We start from the raw sequence: 18,445 nt of genomic DNA, 5'->3' as shown, positions 1-18,445 counted from the left end.
CAGCAGCATCGATGCGCTACTTTCTTGTTCCAAGAATGTATCTATTAACAGTGATGTTTTGCCTTACAGCTTTTCTGGGAGAAGAGGCTACAAGGACTTAGTGCATCAGATGTAACAGAACAAATTATAAAAACCATGGAACTACCTAAAGGTCTTCAAGGTATTATGCAAGTTCAACTGAGCTGTACCTACTGTGTGCCAGGCTCTGTGTTAGATGCTGTGGAGTCAGAAATGACTGAGACAAGGTCTTTACTCTGGGGGATTGCCTTGCTGGATGGCATACCTCTTGTGTTTTAGTAAACCCAGAGAAAATGTCATGATAAGTTGTATGTTGCAGCGATGCTTCAGTGCAGTGTATTACCTAAGATTTTTTTTTTCTGTGTAAAAATTTTGGCTTTAGGTTAGGCTCATCATGTAAATTAACCCATGTGCTGCTTTTAGAACGAAATGCAGCTGAGTGGCAGAATTTCCCAAGCTTCCTGCTCAAACCAGCATCTGGCCCCAGCACTTGCTCTTTCTCTGCTCCTCTTATCAAAAGAACAGCTAACAGCTCTCCTTCTGCTTCTCCCTCCACAAACTGGTGCTGCAGGTGGCAGCGGGAACAGATGCACCTTGGTCCAGGAACAGCAGCAAGTTGGATCTGGGGTGGAGAACTCAGTTGCTAGTGTGCCTGTCATATCATATGTTAATTGCAAGTTCTAGAGAAGCATTATTTTTCAAGTATTAGAACTTCGGCTTCTGAATCTTGATATATTGTGGATTGCTCAAAATCCTCATAATTCATGATTATTATGAATAATATTATTCATATTATAATAATGTTATTATATTATGTCATTCATGATTATTATGAATTTTTTTCATAATGAATATTATTTAATATTATTGAATATGAGTATGAATATTATTATTATATATTCTATCATTCATGATTATCATGAATAATATTATTCATATTATAATATTGTCTCATCCCTCTTGTGTTCTTGGAAGTTATTGCTTTAACTAGTTTAACAAGGTTAGGACTTGAAGTGTTTAAATATGGCCATGGTGTCAGTCTCCCACAAGTAGTCAAGGTGTGCAATTATTAAATCTATTAATTTGGATATTTTGTTAGGTTTTTGAAAAAGCTGTTAAAGCTGCAGGTACAGCATACTTGCATTGGCTTTTCCTTTGAAGTCCCAAAACAAGGAAGGTACTTGTTGAGATATTGCTAGAAATTAGCGTTAAAAGCTACAGGACTCTAGGGATACATTAATAGGGATACTTGAGTATAATGTGACTTTAGAAGGGACTTAGATCATTAAAATAATTGACCTTGCTTGAGGAAATGTAGCCAACTTTTTAAAAGTTTAGTACCTTGGAAAATGTTTTTTAAAGTTTTATTAAAATGCTCAGCTATTTTATTAGTATTTCTTTAATATTAACTTTTTGGTGTATAATAACTATTAAGTAGATATAATCTTATCCTTTGCTGCTTTGGCTTGTGTTTTAAATATGTTACCCCAACTGAACATAAAAATATCTGTTGTTTTAGATTACATAAGGTTTTAGATGTTTTAGCACATCTAGAAGTTTCCTTTAACTAGTACATATTTCTAATTGCAGGAGTTGGTCCGGGTAGTAATGATGAGACCCTTTTGTCTGCTGTTGCCAGTGCTCTGCACACAAGCTCTGCACCCATCACAGGGCAAGTCTCCGCTGCTGTGGAAAAGAACCCCGCTGTTTGGCTTAACACATCTCAACCCCTCTGCAAGGCTTTCATTGTCACAGATGAAGACATTAGGTGAGGCCGTTTAACATAACTTCAAAAAGACGTTTTTTACATTTGTTAAATTTTATACTGCCTATTAGGTTCAATGGCACATCTAGTAAGAGATGAATCAATCAGAAAGTTATACATTTTTTTTTTTACAAAGCTTTTGTGAAACTAATGGAAGGTGATATAGGACATTTAAAACAAATCCATGTGTGCAAAGGTAGAAGTGCTGTGTATAAGGGGTATCATCACCATCACGTCCAAAGGACAGGTTGGTCGTACTCTCTATGCATCGATTTTGCAGCGTCTTCTGCAATTTGGGGTTCTGCCTTTCTGTTCTGAAGAACTCCTTTCACTCAGTTATGCCTTTTCTGATTGCTTACATTGGTTTGTCTGCAAACCAGTCTCTAAAGCAGATCCGAGCCATGCTCTTTAAGCTCAGTTGTGTTTTCACAGTTCAATTACGTGTCTTGATTATGTTTACCTCACTTCAGCTCAATTTAGAGATTTATTTATCTCTACTTCACGTTGTTTCCAGTAAAGATTTCAGGTGGCTCCAAAGACACACACACAATAAAGCTAGATGAGAAGTAAAAGGGAAAGATCAAGCAAAGGGTGAAGGGATGAGGAAGGCCATACCTGCATCTAGTAATATTTTCTACTCTTTCCAAGGCTGGGCCACAAATGAGGTTTTTAGCAGCAAACAGTGAAAGGAAAACATACAATTCAGATTGATAGGGCCCAGAAATTATAAGCAAACCCTTGCTCAGGAGACTTAAAACTATTCCAGATATTAAGACCACAAACAAATTCTTATATGGGATTTATGAACTTCAGTATCATTACTTTATAAGGATAGTGTAGTATACTGTATTTTCTTTAAAAATCAGACAGCGTGTATAGTTCACTATTTCTATCCTCTGAATGTAAATCATAAAGCGTTACTGGAATATTATTCCTAGACAAAACCAGCAGATGGCACTTTCGAATCATATAATTAATAAATGTTTTATGTTTGTATTTTTTTTCCCAAGTACGTAAAAGCTGGCATGAGAATGTTTTTAAATGCATGAGTCTAGCTAGGTTTATAATTGGAAAGCCCTTCCTGGGTTTTAAAGTAGTTCCTCTTGCAGAGATGTAGAATGGTTCAGTGTTGCATTCAGATGCCTTGATATGTAGAATTTATGATCAGTTATTTTTTAAGAGAAACAGAATGTAAAATCAAGGAGAGGAATCAACTTGCTCTTTGGATTATTCTTACCCTTGAGGAAGGAAATTACTCAGGAGACAAGTTCTTATCTGTCTTGGAATGAGAACCCAGTTAATCAGCAGAGATTTTACCGGGTCATTATGGGTGTTGACTGAGGTTCTTTGAGTGATAGCATAGGAATGTGGATGGCCCCAACAACAGATCTTTTGAAAGTAGAGGAAACTATCTCAAAGCCAGATCTGCATGATTTCCTCTTAGAATAAACTTGTCTAACAAATTACCCACTTGATTTAATTGTCGAGTAACAAATTCTCACAAATTTAGCAGCTTAAAACAGCACCCATTTACAGCTCACAGTTCTGTGGATTAAGAAGTCTGAGCCTGGCATGACTGGATTCTCTGCCCAGGGTCTTACAAGGCTGAATCAGTGTTTGTTGGACTGCATTCTCTTCTGGAGCTCGGGGTCCTCTTTCAACTCCTATGGTTGTTGCACAATTCATTTCCTTGCAGCTGTAGGACTGAGGCCCTTCTTCTCTTGTTGGCTGTGGAATGGGGGCTGTTCTCAGCGGTTAGAGGCTGTCAGCAGTTCCTTGCCCCATGGCTCCCTCCATATTCCCACTTCTTTCAGGAAGGGCTCAGCCCCTTTTAGGGGCTCTTCTTATTAGGTCAGACCCTCTAAGATCATCTGTCTTTTGATGAACTCAACATCAATTGATTAGTAACCTAATCATGGAGTGATATCCCATCACATTCACAAGTTCTGCTTGCCCTTAAAGGGAGGGAATTATACGAGTGTATACGGGGTCAGGGACGGACCTCTTGGGGACTGTGTTAGAACTCTGCCTACCACAATGGGGACATTATTTAATTTCCACTTTCATAAATATGGGAAATGATGCTCAAGACAAAAGAGAATTGACAGTAAACGTTAGAGTTTAGGATATACTTCTCCAGCCAAAAGCACTGTTCACTCCATTTTCTTTGTCTTCCCAATGGGATTACTCTAGGGCAGTTGTGCAGATTCTCATACTCTGTTATTAGGAGTGAGAGACTGCCAGAGAGACTGATATGCTATTTGTCATAAACCTTGAGCCGCTGAGCCAGAGGCAAGACTAACTATATAAGAAATAAACAACTTGTCCTTGACCGTGCCACACTACATGAAAATCTGTCCAACTCCAGTTTATTTTAATATAACAGAGGCTATAGAGCTCAGACTAACTCAGTGACAGCCTATCTCTTTCTGAAAATTCATTTAAAAAGTAGAAATCTATACCTTTTAACTCTTTGTGCTGTTTTTAGAGTTTAATAAAGATGACATCTAAAGTTTTTGTGGCTACGCAATATGTGTTAACTTGACCACCTTGGACATAGTTTCATGAGATAAAGAGACATGTACGCTGGAATATATAAATGTAGCTTTACAACTGGTTGAGCACCCAAGGAGTGAATAACTCAGTGAATCTTAGTGGCATCTTCCAGAACATCGCTACTCTACCCTTCTGCTTTCCTAGGTTTGGGGCAGTGCTGCAATTTGTCGTCCTCGATATTGCTGGAGAAAATCACTTATTTTTCAGTAGTGCACTCAGTATTCCTTGTTGCGTCTCTTCCTTGTCACTGGGCTGCTCCATCTCCCGCTCTGCATCCTTCCTAACCACATTTCCTCTGGTCTCAGGAGACAATTCGTCCTTGGTCCAAGCTAACTCTCCCACCTGTGCCTTTGCCTCTCTCTCTTTCTTGTTATTTCTAAGACTTTTACTTACCAGTCTTCTCCCTTCTCTTGTGTTCCTTCAACCTTTGCTTCTCCACTTGGTTCTCGATGTGAAATTCTATTCACCATCTTTGCTTGCGAGAACTGTATTAGGCATCCCTCTCTTGCTCTGTCAGGGTGCTCCTCTCAAATTTTTTCTGCTTTTTTAAGATTAAGTGCATACCAATAGCCTTTCTTTCTGTGCTTTGCTTTCCATCTAATGGTTCAGAACGTTTTTTTATGACTTGGCATTATTAACTCTCACTTTTGAGGTCCCATTGCAATCCCCAAGACACAGAGGAACTTGTGGCATGTTCTTAACCTACTCAGCTTATCTCAGTTGATGAGATGCCTTTCAGTTTCTGTTCTTGGTTTGTAGCATCCTGTGGTCTTAGCTCCTTCATGATGGTCTGTTGCCAGCAGGCCTGGGAACCCAGGAGAGACTGGCTTTCCCCTAACATAGCCATAGAATGCCAGACTAAATTCCAGCTTATTATGCCCCCACTTCCTCCATCTTTCTCAATGCTTCATTGAACAAATCCCTTTTCTTTATTTTCCATATTACTTCTCTCTTCTATCTCTGCTTCCAAGTTATTTCTAATTTTCCTTTATAGGAATAACCCCAAATCTTCACATACTTGAAATTCTTGAAGTGGGAAAGGTCACTGAAATAAATCTACTCCTATGAGAATTCTCTTTGAGATGAGGGATACCCACCTGTCTGAATATCCTTCTTTCTGGCAAGGCTTGTCCCTTGCGTGATTTGGTTTTGTGAGTGTAGAAGCAACTTTTGCAAAGTCTGAGCAGAAGGAAATGTATTTTTCTCAGGAATTTTTATGATTTTGAAGTAAAGATAAACTTTTAGTAGCAGCTTCATATTTCCATTATTTGCCAAATTATCAGTGTCTTTTTATTCTATTTTTATAAAGGAAACAGGAAGAGCGAGTACAACAAGTGCGGAAGAAACTGGAAGAAGCACTGATGGCTGACATCTTGTCACGAGCTGCTGATGCAGAAGAGATGGATATTGAAATGGACAGTGGAGATGACGCCTGAGAATAGGATCAGGTAAGCTGACACAGGAGAGAGACTTGGCACTTAAGATCTTTCCTTTTCTAGCTTTTGCCCTTTGTAGCCAGCCTCAGCAGTGAATAAAGAGGCTTCTCCTCTGCATAGCATGTCCACGCGCTCTTCTTTGGCCCCCTCTGTATTTAAGGACCATAAAAGTTATTGCATCCTTTTGTCCTCGTGATGTGAAGATATTCACAGCCCTGAAGCCACTTGCTAGAGATCTTTATTTGTTGCTTTTTTTTTTTTTTTTGGTGAGGAAAATTGGCTCTGAGCTAACATCTGTGCCAATCTGCTTCAGTTTTGTATATGGGACGCTGCCACAGCATGGCTAGATGAGCAGTGCGTAGGACTGTGCCCAAGATCTGAACCAGAGAACCCTGGGCTGCCGAAGTGGAGTACATGAACTTAACCACTATGCCACCAAGCTGGTGCCTTGTCCCCTCTTTAAAATTGTGGCCACAAAGTAGCAAAATCCTTCCCTTTTTCTAGGTTCTCTCTAGCACAGACTTGATGCAGGGAGAATGAGAAGGACATTTCAAATTATTTTGATCCTATCCTAAACTCACATGTGAGTGTCGTGGGCTCTCTTCCATTGGGTATTTATTCTCTTTAGATGATTACACTCAAATCTCCAAGGGTTTATGTGGCATCTTCCTTCCCAACTCCTGTCCAGCTTTGTTTTGGCAGGCCTTGTCTCACTTTCTGCCACCCATGGCTGATTATTTATTTGTGTTCTTTGAAGCCAACATTGAGAGGGTGGGGGTGGTGGAGGGGGGAAGAGAGAGAGACTGAGAAAGAGAAGGAGCAGAGTGAGTTAGAGTTCTACGTCTGTAGTTGTCTTTGAACCTCCCTCCCCATCATCCCTTTCAGTCTGGTGACTCACACCTTGTCCTGGTAGTCATTCTTGCATTCGGTGGTGGACACGATCATACAGTCCCTTTGCTTCCAAAACTAAGTATAGTCGTATTAAACAAACACTCACGTAACTTTATAATTACCAACTGTGGTAAGTGCTATAAAGGAAAAATAAAGGTGCTGTGAGAGCTGGTGGCAGGGGAGCTAATCTGATGTGAAGGGCCAACTTCCTTTCTGAGGAAGTGACTTTTACTTTGAGCCTGAAAGATGAGTAGGAGTGAGCCGGGGAAGTTTGGGTAAGAAGTGTACCCATCAGAAGAAACAGCAAGGAGACCTTGTTTCCTTTGTGGAACAAAGAAAAGATCACTGTGGTTGGAGTGCAGTAAGTCTGGGGAGGTTGGGAGAACATGTTGAGATGAATCTAATCATGCTGAGTCTGTGGACTGTTGTTAAGGATTTTCAGCTTTAACATTAAAACCATTGAGAATCCATTGAAGACTGAGCGACTGATCAGATTTCCTTATTTACAAGATCTCTGTGACTGCTATGTGAAAAAAAGGATGGGAGTGGGGAAAGCTTGGAAGCAGGGTGACCAGTTAGGAGGCTGATGTGGTCCAGCAAAAGATAATGGTGGCTTCATGAAGGTGTTGGCTGTGGGTGTGGGGAAGAAGAGGAAAAGGGAGATTTGAGATGTATGTGGAGATAGAATTGACTTGACCAAGTGGTTGATAGACCAGGTGGAAGCGAGGGTGAGAGAGTGGCGAGGGTGACTCCAGGTCTTTCACTTGAGCTGCTGGTGGATGGGAAGGGGTCCCATTTGGTAGAGGAACAGACTGTGGGTATTGACCGCAGGGAGGATGAGGAAATTGTTCACACGACCTTCCCTTCCCATCAGTGCCTTTGTCTTAATTCAGGGAGTGGCTCATGCCACAGTGATGCAGAAAGCAGGTAATAAGTATGATGTCCACATTTACATATTCAGGGACAGCAGCACCACTTGGTCACACAGTTCCCTGACCACACAGAACCATTTGAATCCAGTTCAGTGCTATTTTAAGTCTTTTTTTCCCCTCATTGAGGACAGGACGATGCCGTGTTGACTCTGAAGCTTGTTTTCCACTCTGGCAAGGATGTGTTTTATGGGCTTGATGAGTGTACTTAGTATGTGTCAAGTCTTTCAGAGGGAAGTCTGAAGCGTGTTTCTTTGGTCCGAAGGCTTCAGCCACGCTGTCTCCACAGCGCAGTGTGGGAATCTGGATTGTTGCGCCTGCGCCACATCAGAACTGGCTCTCGGAAAACCCTCCTCTTTTTCAGAGCTTTTTAGGTTTTTGTTGTTTCTCAGCTTTTTCTCCTGGAAACAATTTTGGATCATCAAGGGTCATCTAATTGAGGCTTTCCTAGACGCCAGCTTGCTTTGCAGATCACTTTACAGCTCGATGTGAAGGCAGCCCTCTAATTTGTGTAAGCAAGCGTGGGTTTTAGGCACTAAGCGCTTTGCTCATGTAAAAGCTGGCATTGCTCATGGCCTGGTCAAATGTAGCTAATGGTGGTAATGCACTAATTAGTGTGTGTGTGATTAGAATTTTAATATATACTTAAAAAGTAGCCATTATTTTGGCATGTTTAGTAGGGAGAGATTCATATTATATATATCCTATTTTAAACTTGAGAATGGCGTTATTAGACCAGGCCATTAGACTTGTAGATTGTGGAAGATTTAGAAGTACTTCTTAGTTATCAAAATTAAATTTATCTAACTCACTAATTTAGCCACAAATACACCTAAAGTGTTTAATAAACCAGAGCTCTCACACATGACTTAATTAGATGTTTATAATAACCTGTGGAATAAGTAGGACTTAGCTTGACCAAAGGTGGGACATGGCCAAGTTCACATGGCTGTAAGAGATGGAACCTGTAACATGCAATTTCATTTAGGTCTATCAACCTCTTCATGCCACGGCTCTCTCCGATGCTCCTTATTATTAGCAAGGTGGACATTTATTTTTTTATATATATTTGTTATATATTATATATATATATAAAGCTCAATAACAGGTTGAGATTTATTGTGTTACTTAAGATTTTACGGTCATGGAGAAGTGCCCAGGTTATCAAACATTTTAGGAGTGATTGCAAGAAGAAGATAACTGTAAAAACAAAGGTGTTAAAATATTTAGCTATGAAGGAGAGAGAGTATCAAATACATAAATAGTTCAATTTGCAATGGCACAGTACCATTTCACCCAGGTTAAACAATAGTAAGACTTTGGTGCATGTCTATCGTCTGTAAGTGCTCTGAAGTAAAATAAATCATTGTGGAGTAAAATAAATCATTATTAGTAGAAATTTTCCTAAATTCTCTCAAAATATGTTTGGATTTGGCTGTATCTATTATGCTTTTTCATTTGTATGCCCTCTGGTTTCTCTTTTTATGCTGATTTACTTACTTATAGATAGAAAATATTTGCATAAGCATACAAAGGGGTGCCTAGGAGTTCTTGAATGAAATGAGGATTAAAGATTATTAGCAAAATAAAACACTTGAAACAGTGAGAGGATATGTTGAGCACTTTTTATGTGCAAAGTGCTGTAACTGAATGCTAATCAAGGCTTTAAAAATCCAATTCTAAGTGAAATGTAGCCCCTAACCCCTTTTTCAAGTTTTGCTGACCTCTCACCTGAGAAATCATTGAATTACTTAAGCTGTTTGTTTTTCCTTACAGGTAACTTTCGTCGGACTTCCCCCAAGAGCAAATTCCTAGAATTGAACAAAAACGTTTCCACTGGGTTTTGCCTGTAAGAAAAAAATGTACCCGAGCACATAGAGCTTTTTAATAGCACTAACCAATGCCTTTTTAGATGTATTTTTGATGTATATATCTATTATTCAAAAAATGATGTTTATTTTGAGTCCTAGGACTTAAAAAGAGTCTTTTGTAATATCAAGAAGGACCCTTAAGAGGAAGCTGAGCTTTTGATGCCAGGTGCAATCTACTGGAAATGTAGCACTTACATGAAATATTTGTTTCCCCCACAGTTTTCATACGAACAGATCAGGAGTACCAAATAAATTTCCCAATTAAAGATTATTGTGACTTCACTGTATATAAACAGATTTTTATACTTTATTGAAAGAGGACACCTGTACATTCTTCCATCATCACTGTAAAGACAAATAAATGATTATATTCACAGACTCATTGGAATTTTTTCTGTTAAAGAGCACACAGGATAAATAGCCCCTCCTTAGGATTCCTGATTACATTCAACTGTGGTCCCTGGGCCTTAGGTTTGCAATGGAGTGGTAGGAGATAGTTCATACATTTGCAGTATGCCTCTGGCTATCGTGAGAGTTGTGCTGCTTTCACCAGAATTCTAAGTTGTCATCTAGCATATATAATTTTTTTCCTTGCCTGTGACTAGTGCTTTTGTTATTTCTATAAAAATAAGGCATTTTCTTCCCTTGGGCATGAATTAAGTACACAAATACCCTTTGGATGTTACTAGAAGTCCGTATTTGTGGTTTTTTCTAGATCATTTTGCAGTTTATAATGTCAACTAGCTTACTAGGTTAACAGGTGCAGGTCAGACCCTTTGCCACAGAGAGAGGCAGCTTTCTAGGCAGAGTTCCTTAATGAGCTTCACTAGTCAGTACCCAGCCTCCAAAGTATTAATATTTTTTTCTGTTAAAACTCATAAGCTCATTACTTCATGACCACTTAAATTCTTTGATATTTAATTTACTAAAACTGGCATAGCATTATTAAATGAGTTTTAAAAATCAAAACATACTTAAGTTAATCTGATGCCGAGGAAAGAAGCGAGTGGTTATAAGCAAATTTAAGCACATTTTGAGGAATAGAGCAAAAATAATATCTTTGTATAGGAAGGGTTTCTGTGCTTCTTCTTAACTCTGAGTTCTTTTAAAATGAGACCCTGAAATGATGTGGTCAAGGTTGTAGCCAATTCCAGAGAAGTGTCAGCTGTACATTGGATTACCACTCCCTCCAGCACCCTTCCAGCTCCCCAGGAAGGGAAAGAAGATAAAATAGTCAAAGCGATATACAGCTGGCTGGGTTTGGGCTGATCTCTCTCTGAACCTTATGCCAAATTACTTACATAACTCCTTGGAATTCCTGACTTACATTCATCTTTGATTTCTGGGTCTTAGGCCACCAATTTTCTCAGAGCAGACCTGCTGGCAAATAAGCAGGGGTACTTGCAGACTCTGGGAAGACTATCAGCAGAGTTTGGGTCCATCACACTGTCCCACCTGGGGTGGTAGTGGGAAATTAATAATGATTTCTTTTTAAGAACTGGTATGACTAGTTAGAATGGATGTCCAAAGGCTTTTCTTAGACTCCCCTAAGTCCATGATTCTTCATTTGTAATCAAGCTTGGGGTAACTTCATCTTGGTGATCCGTGTTCTATTTACAAAGCAATCCAACCAAGACATACAAGCTTTTATAAACGGCTCTTGTAAAAGCAAAAACACAATGTACACACGTACAAAACTTTGATTTTTGTTCTTATATACTTTGCTCAGGTAGAGAACAAGGTATGAAAGCCATTACATGGTGTCCAACTGGGGACCATCCCATAAGTCCAGGTGTTCCCAATATACCCACAGGATGACATGTCCAAAATTAAATTCATCGTCTTATCCCGAAAACCTACCATCATCTTACATTCCCTAATTTGGGTAAAAGCAAATCATCTGATCCAGTTGCCCAAGGCAGAAGCCCAGGAGCGATCCCAGATGCCACTCTTTCCCTTCCCTCCAACATCCCATCAATCCTGTCAGAACTATTAACCACACTTCTCACATCTCTATCTCTTCTCCATTCCCGCAAGGTTGCCTTCATGCAACCTCCTCCTTCCCTCTCCTCTGGACTTTCAGTGGCTTCCTTTTATTTTTTCACCTGTCCCCTTTCCCTTCTTCCCTCTCCATCCCTCCTTTTTCTCCTCCGTATAGTCATCAGAATGGTCCTCAAAGCAAATGTGACTGTATTATTTCCCTGCTCAAAATTCCTCACTTCTTTGTGTATGCAGTTTAGCGTAATTTTTAAGAGCGAGCACTTTGAAATGAAGAGAACCTGTGTTTGAACCCTAGTTTTGCCATTTGTGTGACTTGTCAGGTTACATAATCTCTTTGAGCCTGTTCCTCCTCAGTGAAATAGGAATAATAATACCTACCTCATGGAGTCGTTGTGAGGACTAAATGAGAGACTGTTTATAAAGTGTTTAGCACAGTGCCTGGCGCAGAGTGAGTGTGCTGTTGTTATTATCCCTGCAGGTGTCACTTTAACGTCACTTCCAAGAGGCATTTGCTGATAACCCTAACCACCCTCCACCCCTGTAATACTTTATTTTCTGCCTCAGCACCCTGTTTTATTTCCTTTGTAGAAATCTTCTAAATCTGTATTTTATTTATTTGTGGACTTTTTGTCTATCTCTCTGCTAGAATGTAAGCTCCATGAGAGCAAGGATGTGTCTGTCTGTGTTCCTGTTATAACGCCTAGTGCCTGGCACATAGGAAGCACTCAATAAATGTCTGTTGAGTAAATGGAAGAATGATGAGAAGGCTCTTCATGATCTGATTCCTGCCTCTTTGTCTAGCTCATCCTGCCACTCTCCCATTGCACCTTTGGCTCCAGAAAAACCGTGTTACCTGCTCCTTCAAAGTGCCCCTTGGGCCTCTATGTCTTTGCACCTGTTGTTCCCTTTGCCAGCCTGTCTCCATGGCAAATTCCCCACAGTTGGTCAAGTCTCAGCTCAATGGCTACCTCCTCTGTGAAGCTGTCCCTGATTTCTCCAGGCTGATGTTCTTTTTCCGTCTTCCAAGTTCCCACTGCACTTTGTAAATACCTCCATGGAAGCACTTTACTGTATTGTATTGTAAGTTTTTTTGCATGTCTGTTTCTACTTTTAGACTGTAAGCACCGTGAAAGCAAAGATTGCATATTTTCATCATGATGTCCCCAGACCGTAGCACAGTGCCTGGCACATAACGGTTTGTCAGTAAATATTTGTTGAATGAATTTGTGGATGAACAAAGAGTCTTGCAGTTGGAAAACTATTGCAAGATGCATGTATTATCAAGGAAAGGAATGCCCCTGGTGGCTTCCAGGGTATTTTTTGTTCTAGAGAGGAGATCTGAAAAGCATTGTATAATCTCTTTGAATATAAGATTACTTGTTTGAATTTTTAAAATAAGTTGAATAATATAGATCTTCATAAATGACGGCAAAAGATATCAAAAAGCTTTGTGATGTCTCAAATGCTACAAAGTCCCAAATAAATATTTGCACTATTAGTATTTCCATAGTCAATGCTATGCGAAAATGTACAGCAATAAATTTTGAAGCTTTAAAAATGTTTGTGTAAGTCATCTTCAATGACTTAATCCATGAAGGACATCTCTGGCCTGTGTTTCCTGGATACAAGGAGCTTCAGACTGGGGTTTAGGGCCCCAAAGCTTTCAGAGCTTATCCAGTGACACTATTTTCATTTGCTACCCAGACAATTGCTGAGTCATTCTGCCTGCATGTCTAGTGAACAGAAAAGGTTGAAAGCGTTCTCCACAGAATCAGGTGGAGGCCACACTAGACCTCGTGAGGCTGTAGCTTCCAAGCCTCTGCCCTGCCCGCCTCACTTCTGGGATGCAGATGTGTCCCTTATACAAAATATACTTCACTGGCCTCTATATGAAGTCCACAGAGGGGGCAGTTCCATCAGTCACTTACAACAGGCTTAGCTAGGAATAGCGGTGGGGTTGGGAATTGGAGCAGTGGGCCAATTTGCATGTCTCAAAGGGCCTGGGGTGGACTTTAAAATTTAAGTTGCACGCTGGTTTCTCTAGAAGGGCACATGTAAGTCACTTTGTCAATTATTTGGCTTTTGTTATTATGACAGGAGGACAAAAGTTTTTATTTCCTCTCATTTATACAGCATTTTATAATTTAGAGAACACTTTGACCTCCATTAATGTCATGTTTGAATTTTAAGCCATTACATGGCTTATATGCTCATGTTATTATTCCCATTTAAGAGTTGAGGAAGATAAGAACCAGACAGGTTAAATGACTTACTGAAGCCAGTAAGGTGTAGAGAGGGACATTTGAATGTAGAGGTCTTCTGTTTCTAGAATGCCATGCAAGCTTCCAAAGCTCTTCCCCACTCAGGCCTCAAGCTGCTTTTCTGTCTGTGATAGAAAACAATACAGTTTGGTTTATCAAGTACAATGTGACTGGCCTGGCAGCTTACACAGGGCAGAGTGATTCTTTATAGGAAACCTGGTTCATTTATGCTTCATGAACTTGATGCTAGCGTGTCCGACAGCAAGATGCAACTGGACCACAGGCCCTGGGGAAGAGGCTTCAAAGTGGGGTGCCTGCATCCAGGGCATGTGTAAAAGCATTCATCAGGGGTAGGAAGATATCTGACCTTCTAATATTTTTTTCATCTCATCCTTTTGAGATTTTAATTTTTGAGTGTTTTATTAAGCATATAATATATTAGTGCAGTAGTGCATGTATATAACCTAGAAGTAAATACTCATAAATTTAGGATATATGCTTTTGCTTTTGAAAGGGTTTATTATTTTAAAAGTTTTGAGACCGCTACTCCAGGGCAAGACTTCTCATCTGGGGTTCATGTACCCCTGGAGTCAAGGAGCTGACCAACTCTTGCCATCGTATGCAGTTTTGTGACTGTGTGTCCTCCTGGGGTAGCATCCAAGCTTCCACAAAATTCTCAATAGGGAAAATATATCACAGTGCCCAGTATATGGTAACCTATTCATAAATGGTAGCAACCCCTTTCCTCAAAAAAAACCCTGGTGACTTTTTGGGGATTGGCATCTGCTTTTGGGGGAGTTATCCTGAATTTTGCCAATTGGACAGATACTTCTTGGACTGAGAGAGAACCAGAGCCGGGAGTTGTGTGTGGGGGGAGGCTGATGGCAAGCTGTCAGAGCGCCTTGTTGATAACAGCATGATTTATATTAAAAGGCCTTGGACCGAACAATAGCTAGTTGTGTGAAAATAGAAACATTTGGAAACTTAAGTGGAAAGATAGAAACAGCAACATGGTAGAATGTGCCGTTTATGATGGGAATGAATGCCTTCTTTTAAAACCTTTCTCTTTCCCTCCTCTGTCTCTCCCAAAACATAGAGTCACTTAGTATAATGTTATAAATGAGAAAACCACAACCTTACAGCTTTGACTGTTATTTTTTAAAACTATTGTAGCTCTTTGGAGCAAATGAGATTTTAGTTTGTCAGAAGCTGCTGTGAGAAGGGGATGAATTAGTCACCTAACAGTAGGAGGAAAAATGCAGTATTACTCAGTGAGTCAAAAACACACTCAACTTTCCTGGAACTTAAAATTCATTCAGGGGATAGTCACTATCCTTGTTCTTCTGGGGGGGAAAAAAAAATTTTTTTTTTTTTTGTGAGGAAGATCAGCCCTGAGCTAACCTCCATGCCAATCCTCCTCTTTTTGCTGAGGAAGACCGGCCCCGGGCTAACATCTGTGCCCATCTTCCTCTACTCTACATGGGACGCCACCACAGCATGGCTTGACAAGCGGTACATTGGTGCGTGCCCAGGATCCGAACCTGCGAATCCTGGGCCGCCCAAGCAGAGTGCGCGCACTTAACTGCTACGCCATTGGGCCAGCCCCCTAAAACAATTCTTTTAAAAATGAAATCCTATAAGCTCTATTGCCATATCCTTAAAGAACAGTAGAGAGGCAAGAGGAAATATGAGTGAGACTTAAAGATGGAGATAATTCAAATCACTCAAGGAGATTTCCACCTGATATGGAGATAGGTATCTCAGAGGACCTTTGGGGAAGAAATAAATGTGACATGAAGGAATGTAGACTCTTACAAACATGCCCACTTAGAACTCTCTTGTTAATTCAAATGTCCAAAACTAGACTTAGCTCATATCCTCAAATAAAAAGGGAAACTTCTTATCTTTTCCATTTCTTTATTTAACCATCTGGTGTGTGTCAGACACAGAAGGTTGGCTAACCCAAGAGCCATTCACAGATGTACTGGTGCTGCTCCTATGCTCCTACTTAAGACCTGATGCTCAGATCTTCAGCAACCATTGTGTGACCTTGAAGAGAGAAACATGAGGGTGAAAAGCCAACAGTGCAAGGACGGTGGATTGGAGAGCCAGCAAGAGTCCAGGTTCTCAATGATGTTCAATTCTTGGACCAGCCCTCATAATACCTCCCCTGGGCTGTTTGTTAAGTCAACAATACATGAATGCATGTCCTTATTTGTTTTAAGCTATTGTTAACTGGTACGTACCCAAACTTTAGACTCAGCTTTGCACACTAATATTCAGTTAGTCACTGGAAGCCCTGTCAAGTTTTCTTTCTCATTGTCGTGGTTTCATATGCTACTACTCAAGGGCAGGCTTCTCTTAACCCCGCCTGGATTACTACAGTGACTTCTGGCTGCTCTCCCCGCCTCTAGTTTTTCCAGCTCCCTTTCATTTTGCATATTGCCACCAGATCTTTCTTATGTACTTCTTAGATTATCTGATCTTCTGGGTCACCTTTACAGTGGGCTTCTATCCTTTTGGACCAGGTCTGAATTCCTCAGATGACATTCTGGCCCTTGGTCAACACCCCTTACTGTGGATACTCCCAACTAAAACGCTTAACCAATTCAGACTGTGTATTAGTTTTCTATTGCTGCAATAACGAATTACCACAAATTTAGTAACTTAAAACAGCATCCATTTATTGTCTCACAGTTTCTGTGGGTCAGAAATCCTGGCACAGTGTGACCAGATGGTTCTCTTCTTCGAGTCTTACTGATACCGAACCAAGTGGGCTTGCCTCCTGGTGAGTTAAATAAGACTCTACACCAGTGGAAGTTGTCTCACAAAGTAAAGTGTATTTGCAGCAAATAGGAGGCCATGAGGAATCATTTCCAAAGTCATGGCGTCCCCAAACAAAGGAAAGCAGGAACTCTTATTTGGTTGGGGCATGAATATTCAAAAGGGAGAGGCAGGTATTCGCTTGCACCGGCTCAGTTGGAGAACACGCTTCCACATAACGAGGCCTAAGATTCTCTCGGAGAGATCTTTGTATTGAAAATAGCCTTATTTTTAGGTCACAGGCATAGCTCTTGTGGCGAGGTCTGGTCAGTTTCAGGATGGCTGGTGGTTACATCTCCTTAACACACAGAAGGAAAAGAAACAACCTGGAAAAACAGTTGATTGCTTCCAAACCCACCTTTGAGTTTCTTGAGGCACCTAGTCGGTGACATTACCGGATTGAAATGAAGGTGTTGGTTGGCCTGAGATTTTATCTGGAGGCTCTGAGGGACAGTCTGCTTCCAACTGCATTCAGGTTGTCAGCAGAATTCAGGATCGTGCAGTTGTAGGACTGAGGTACCCATTTTCTTAATGACTGTTAGCCAGGGACATTCTCAGCCTCTGTAGGCTGCCCACATTCCCTGGCTCATGGCTCCCTTCATCTTTAAAGCCAGCAAAAGCAAGTCAAATCCTTGCTGTGCTTCGTATCTCTCTGATCTCCCCTTCTGCCTCATGTCTCCTATTCCAGTCAGAGAAAGTTCTTTGCTTTTAAGAGTTCATTTGATTAGTCTGAGTCCACCCAGATAATCCAGGATAATTTTCCTCTTTTAAAATCCACAGCCTTAACTGCATCTGCAAAGTCCCTTTTGCCGTGTAAGCTAATATATGTATAGTTTTTGGGAATTAGAACATGGACATTTTTGAGGGGCCATTCTGTCTGCCACACACTGCTAGCTACAAGTAACAGAAAAATCGGTCTCGAATGGTTTAAATGATACGGAAATTTATATTAAGTGTATATAAAAAACAATTCTAGTGTAGGACACATCCCCAATGCAGACCATCAGGGCCCCAGCTTTGCTTCTGTGTAGTCCTCTGGCTCTGGCCTCCCCTCCATGTATAAGCCTTATCCTCATCTCAGTAGCAAGATGGTTCCAGATGACATGTTTAGATATGACAATGACTAGAGGAAGAAGATAAACTATTTCTTCTAATGCCTGCTTTTTAGAAGCCCCCAACCACTTTCCCTCATACTTCATTGGCTAGAATTGGGTAAAATTCCCATTCTTAAACCAGTCACTGAGAAAGGAGTGGAAATACCCCAAACGGTGTAGATTAATCATATGGGAGTGAGATGGCTGCTGGGAGTCAGTCACCAGACCTGCTTCAAATGGCTTACTATTCTTTTGTGTCATGCTTTCCCACCTTTGTGCTTTCATTTTTACTGGTTTCTTTGTAGAATTAGCTTCTTTTCCTCACAATAAGTCCAAGTCCTACATTTTCTTTAAGCCCAAGAGCATCACATTTCTTTCCTGGAGGCTTGTCCAATGCATCCCTCCCTCCAATCTATCCCTTCTTGGTAGCATGACTCTACCCGACATATTGTATATGACTCCATATTGCCTGTTCCTCAAATGTTTCTGCTCTCAACTAGGTTATAAGTTCCTCCCGGACTTTTAAAAAGACTGAATTTGAGGATGAGTTCATCAATTTAGCACCTGGCATTAACTGAAAAGTTTGAGGGCACAGTCCTCACAAGACCACCCTCACTTCTGACACCAATTGCAATTTAGGAGATTCCCAAAACCACCCTCAGTTTTGATAATTTGCTAGAAGGATCCACAGAACTCACTAAAAGCTATCATGTTCATGGTTATGGTTTATTGCAGGGAAAGGATACAGATTAGCTTCAGCAAAAGGAAGAAACACATAGAGCAGAGTCTGGGAGGGTTCC

General features: G+C 40.5%; 1 protein-coding gene across 1 annotated transcript in view; it reads left to right on the top strand.

Moving 5' to 3' along the window:
• Nucleotides 1-9,844, top strand: part of MBD2 (methyl-CpG binding domain protein 2) — a 67,201-nt gene extending 57,357 nt beyond the window's left edge. Inside the window, exons 4-7 of the mRNA XM_058557159.1 lie at nucleotides 70-160; nucleotides 1,609-1,786; nucleotides 5,649-5,787; nucleotides 9,372-9,844. Coding sequence (XP_058413142.1) covers nucleotides 70-160; nucleotides 1,609-1,786; nucleotides 5,649-5,775 — 396 coding nt within the window. The 3' untranslated portion in view covers nucleotides 5,776-5,787; nucleotides 9,372-9,844. The remainder of the gene's footprint in view (nucleotides 1-69; nucleotides 161-1,608; nucleotides 1,787-5,648; nucleotides 5,788-9,371) is intronic.
• Nucleotides 9,845-18,445: the final 8,601 nt, after the last annotated feature.

The sequence above is a fragment of the Diceros bicornis genome, chromosome 16 (genome assembly GCF_020826845.1).
Source record: "Diceros bicornis minor isolate mBicDic1 chromosome 16, mDicBic1.mat.cur, whole genome shotgun sequence".
NCBI classification, from domain to species: domain Eukaryota; kingdom Metazoa; phylum Chordata; class Mammalia; order Perissodactyla; family Rhinocerotidae; genus Diceros; species Diceros bicornis.
Note: the sequence above shows the minus strand (reverse complement) of the source record. Positions and strands in the feature narration are given on the sequence as shown.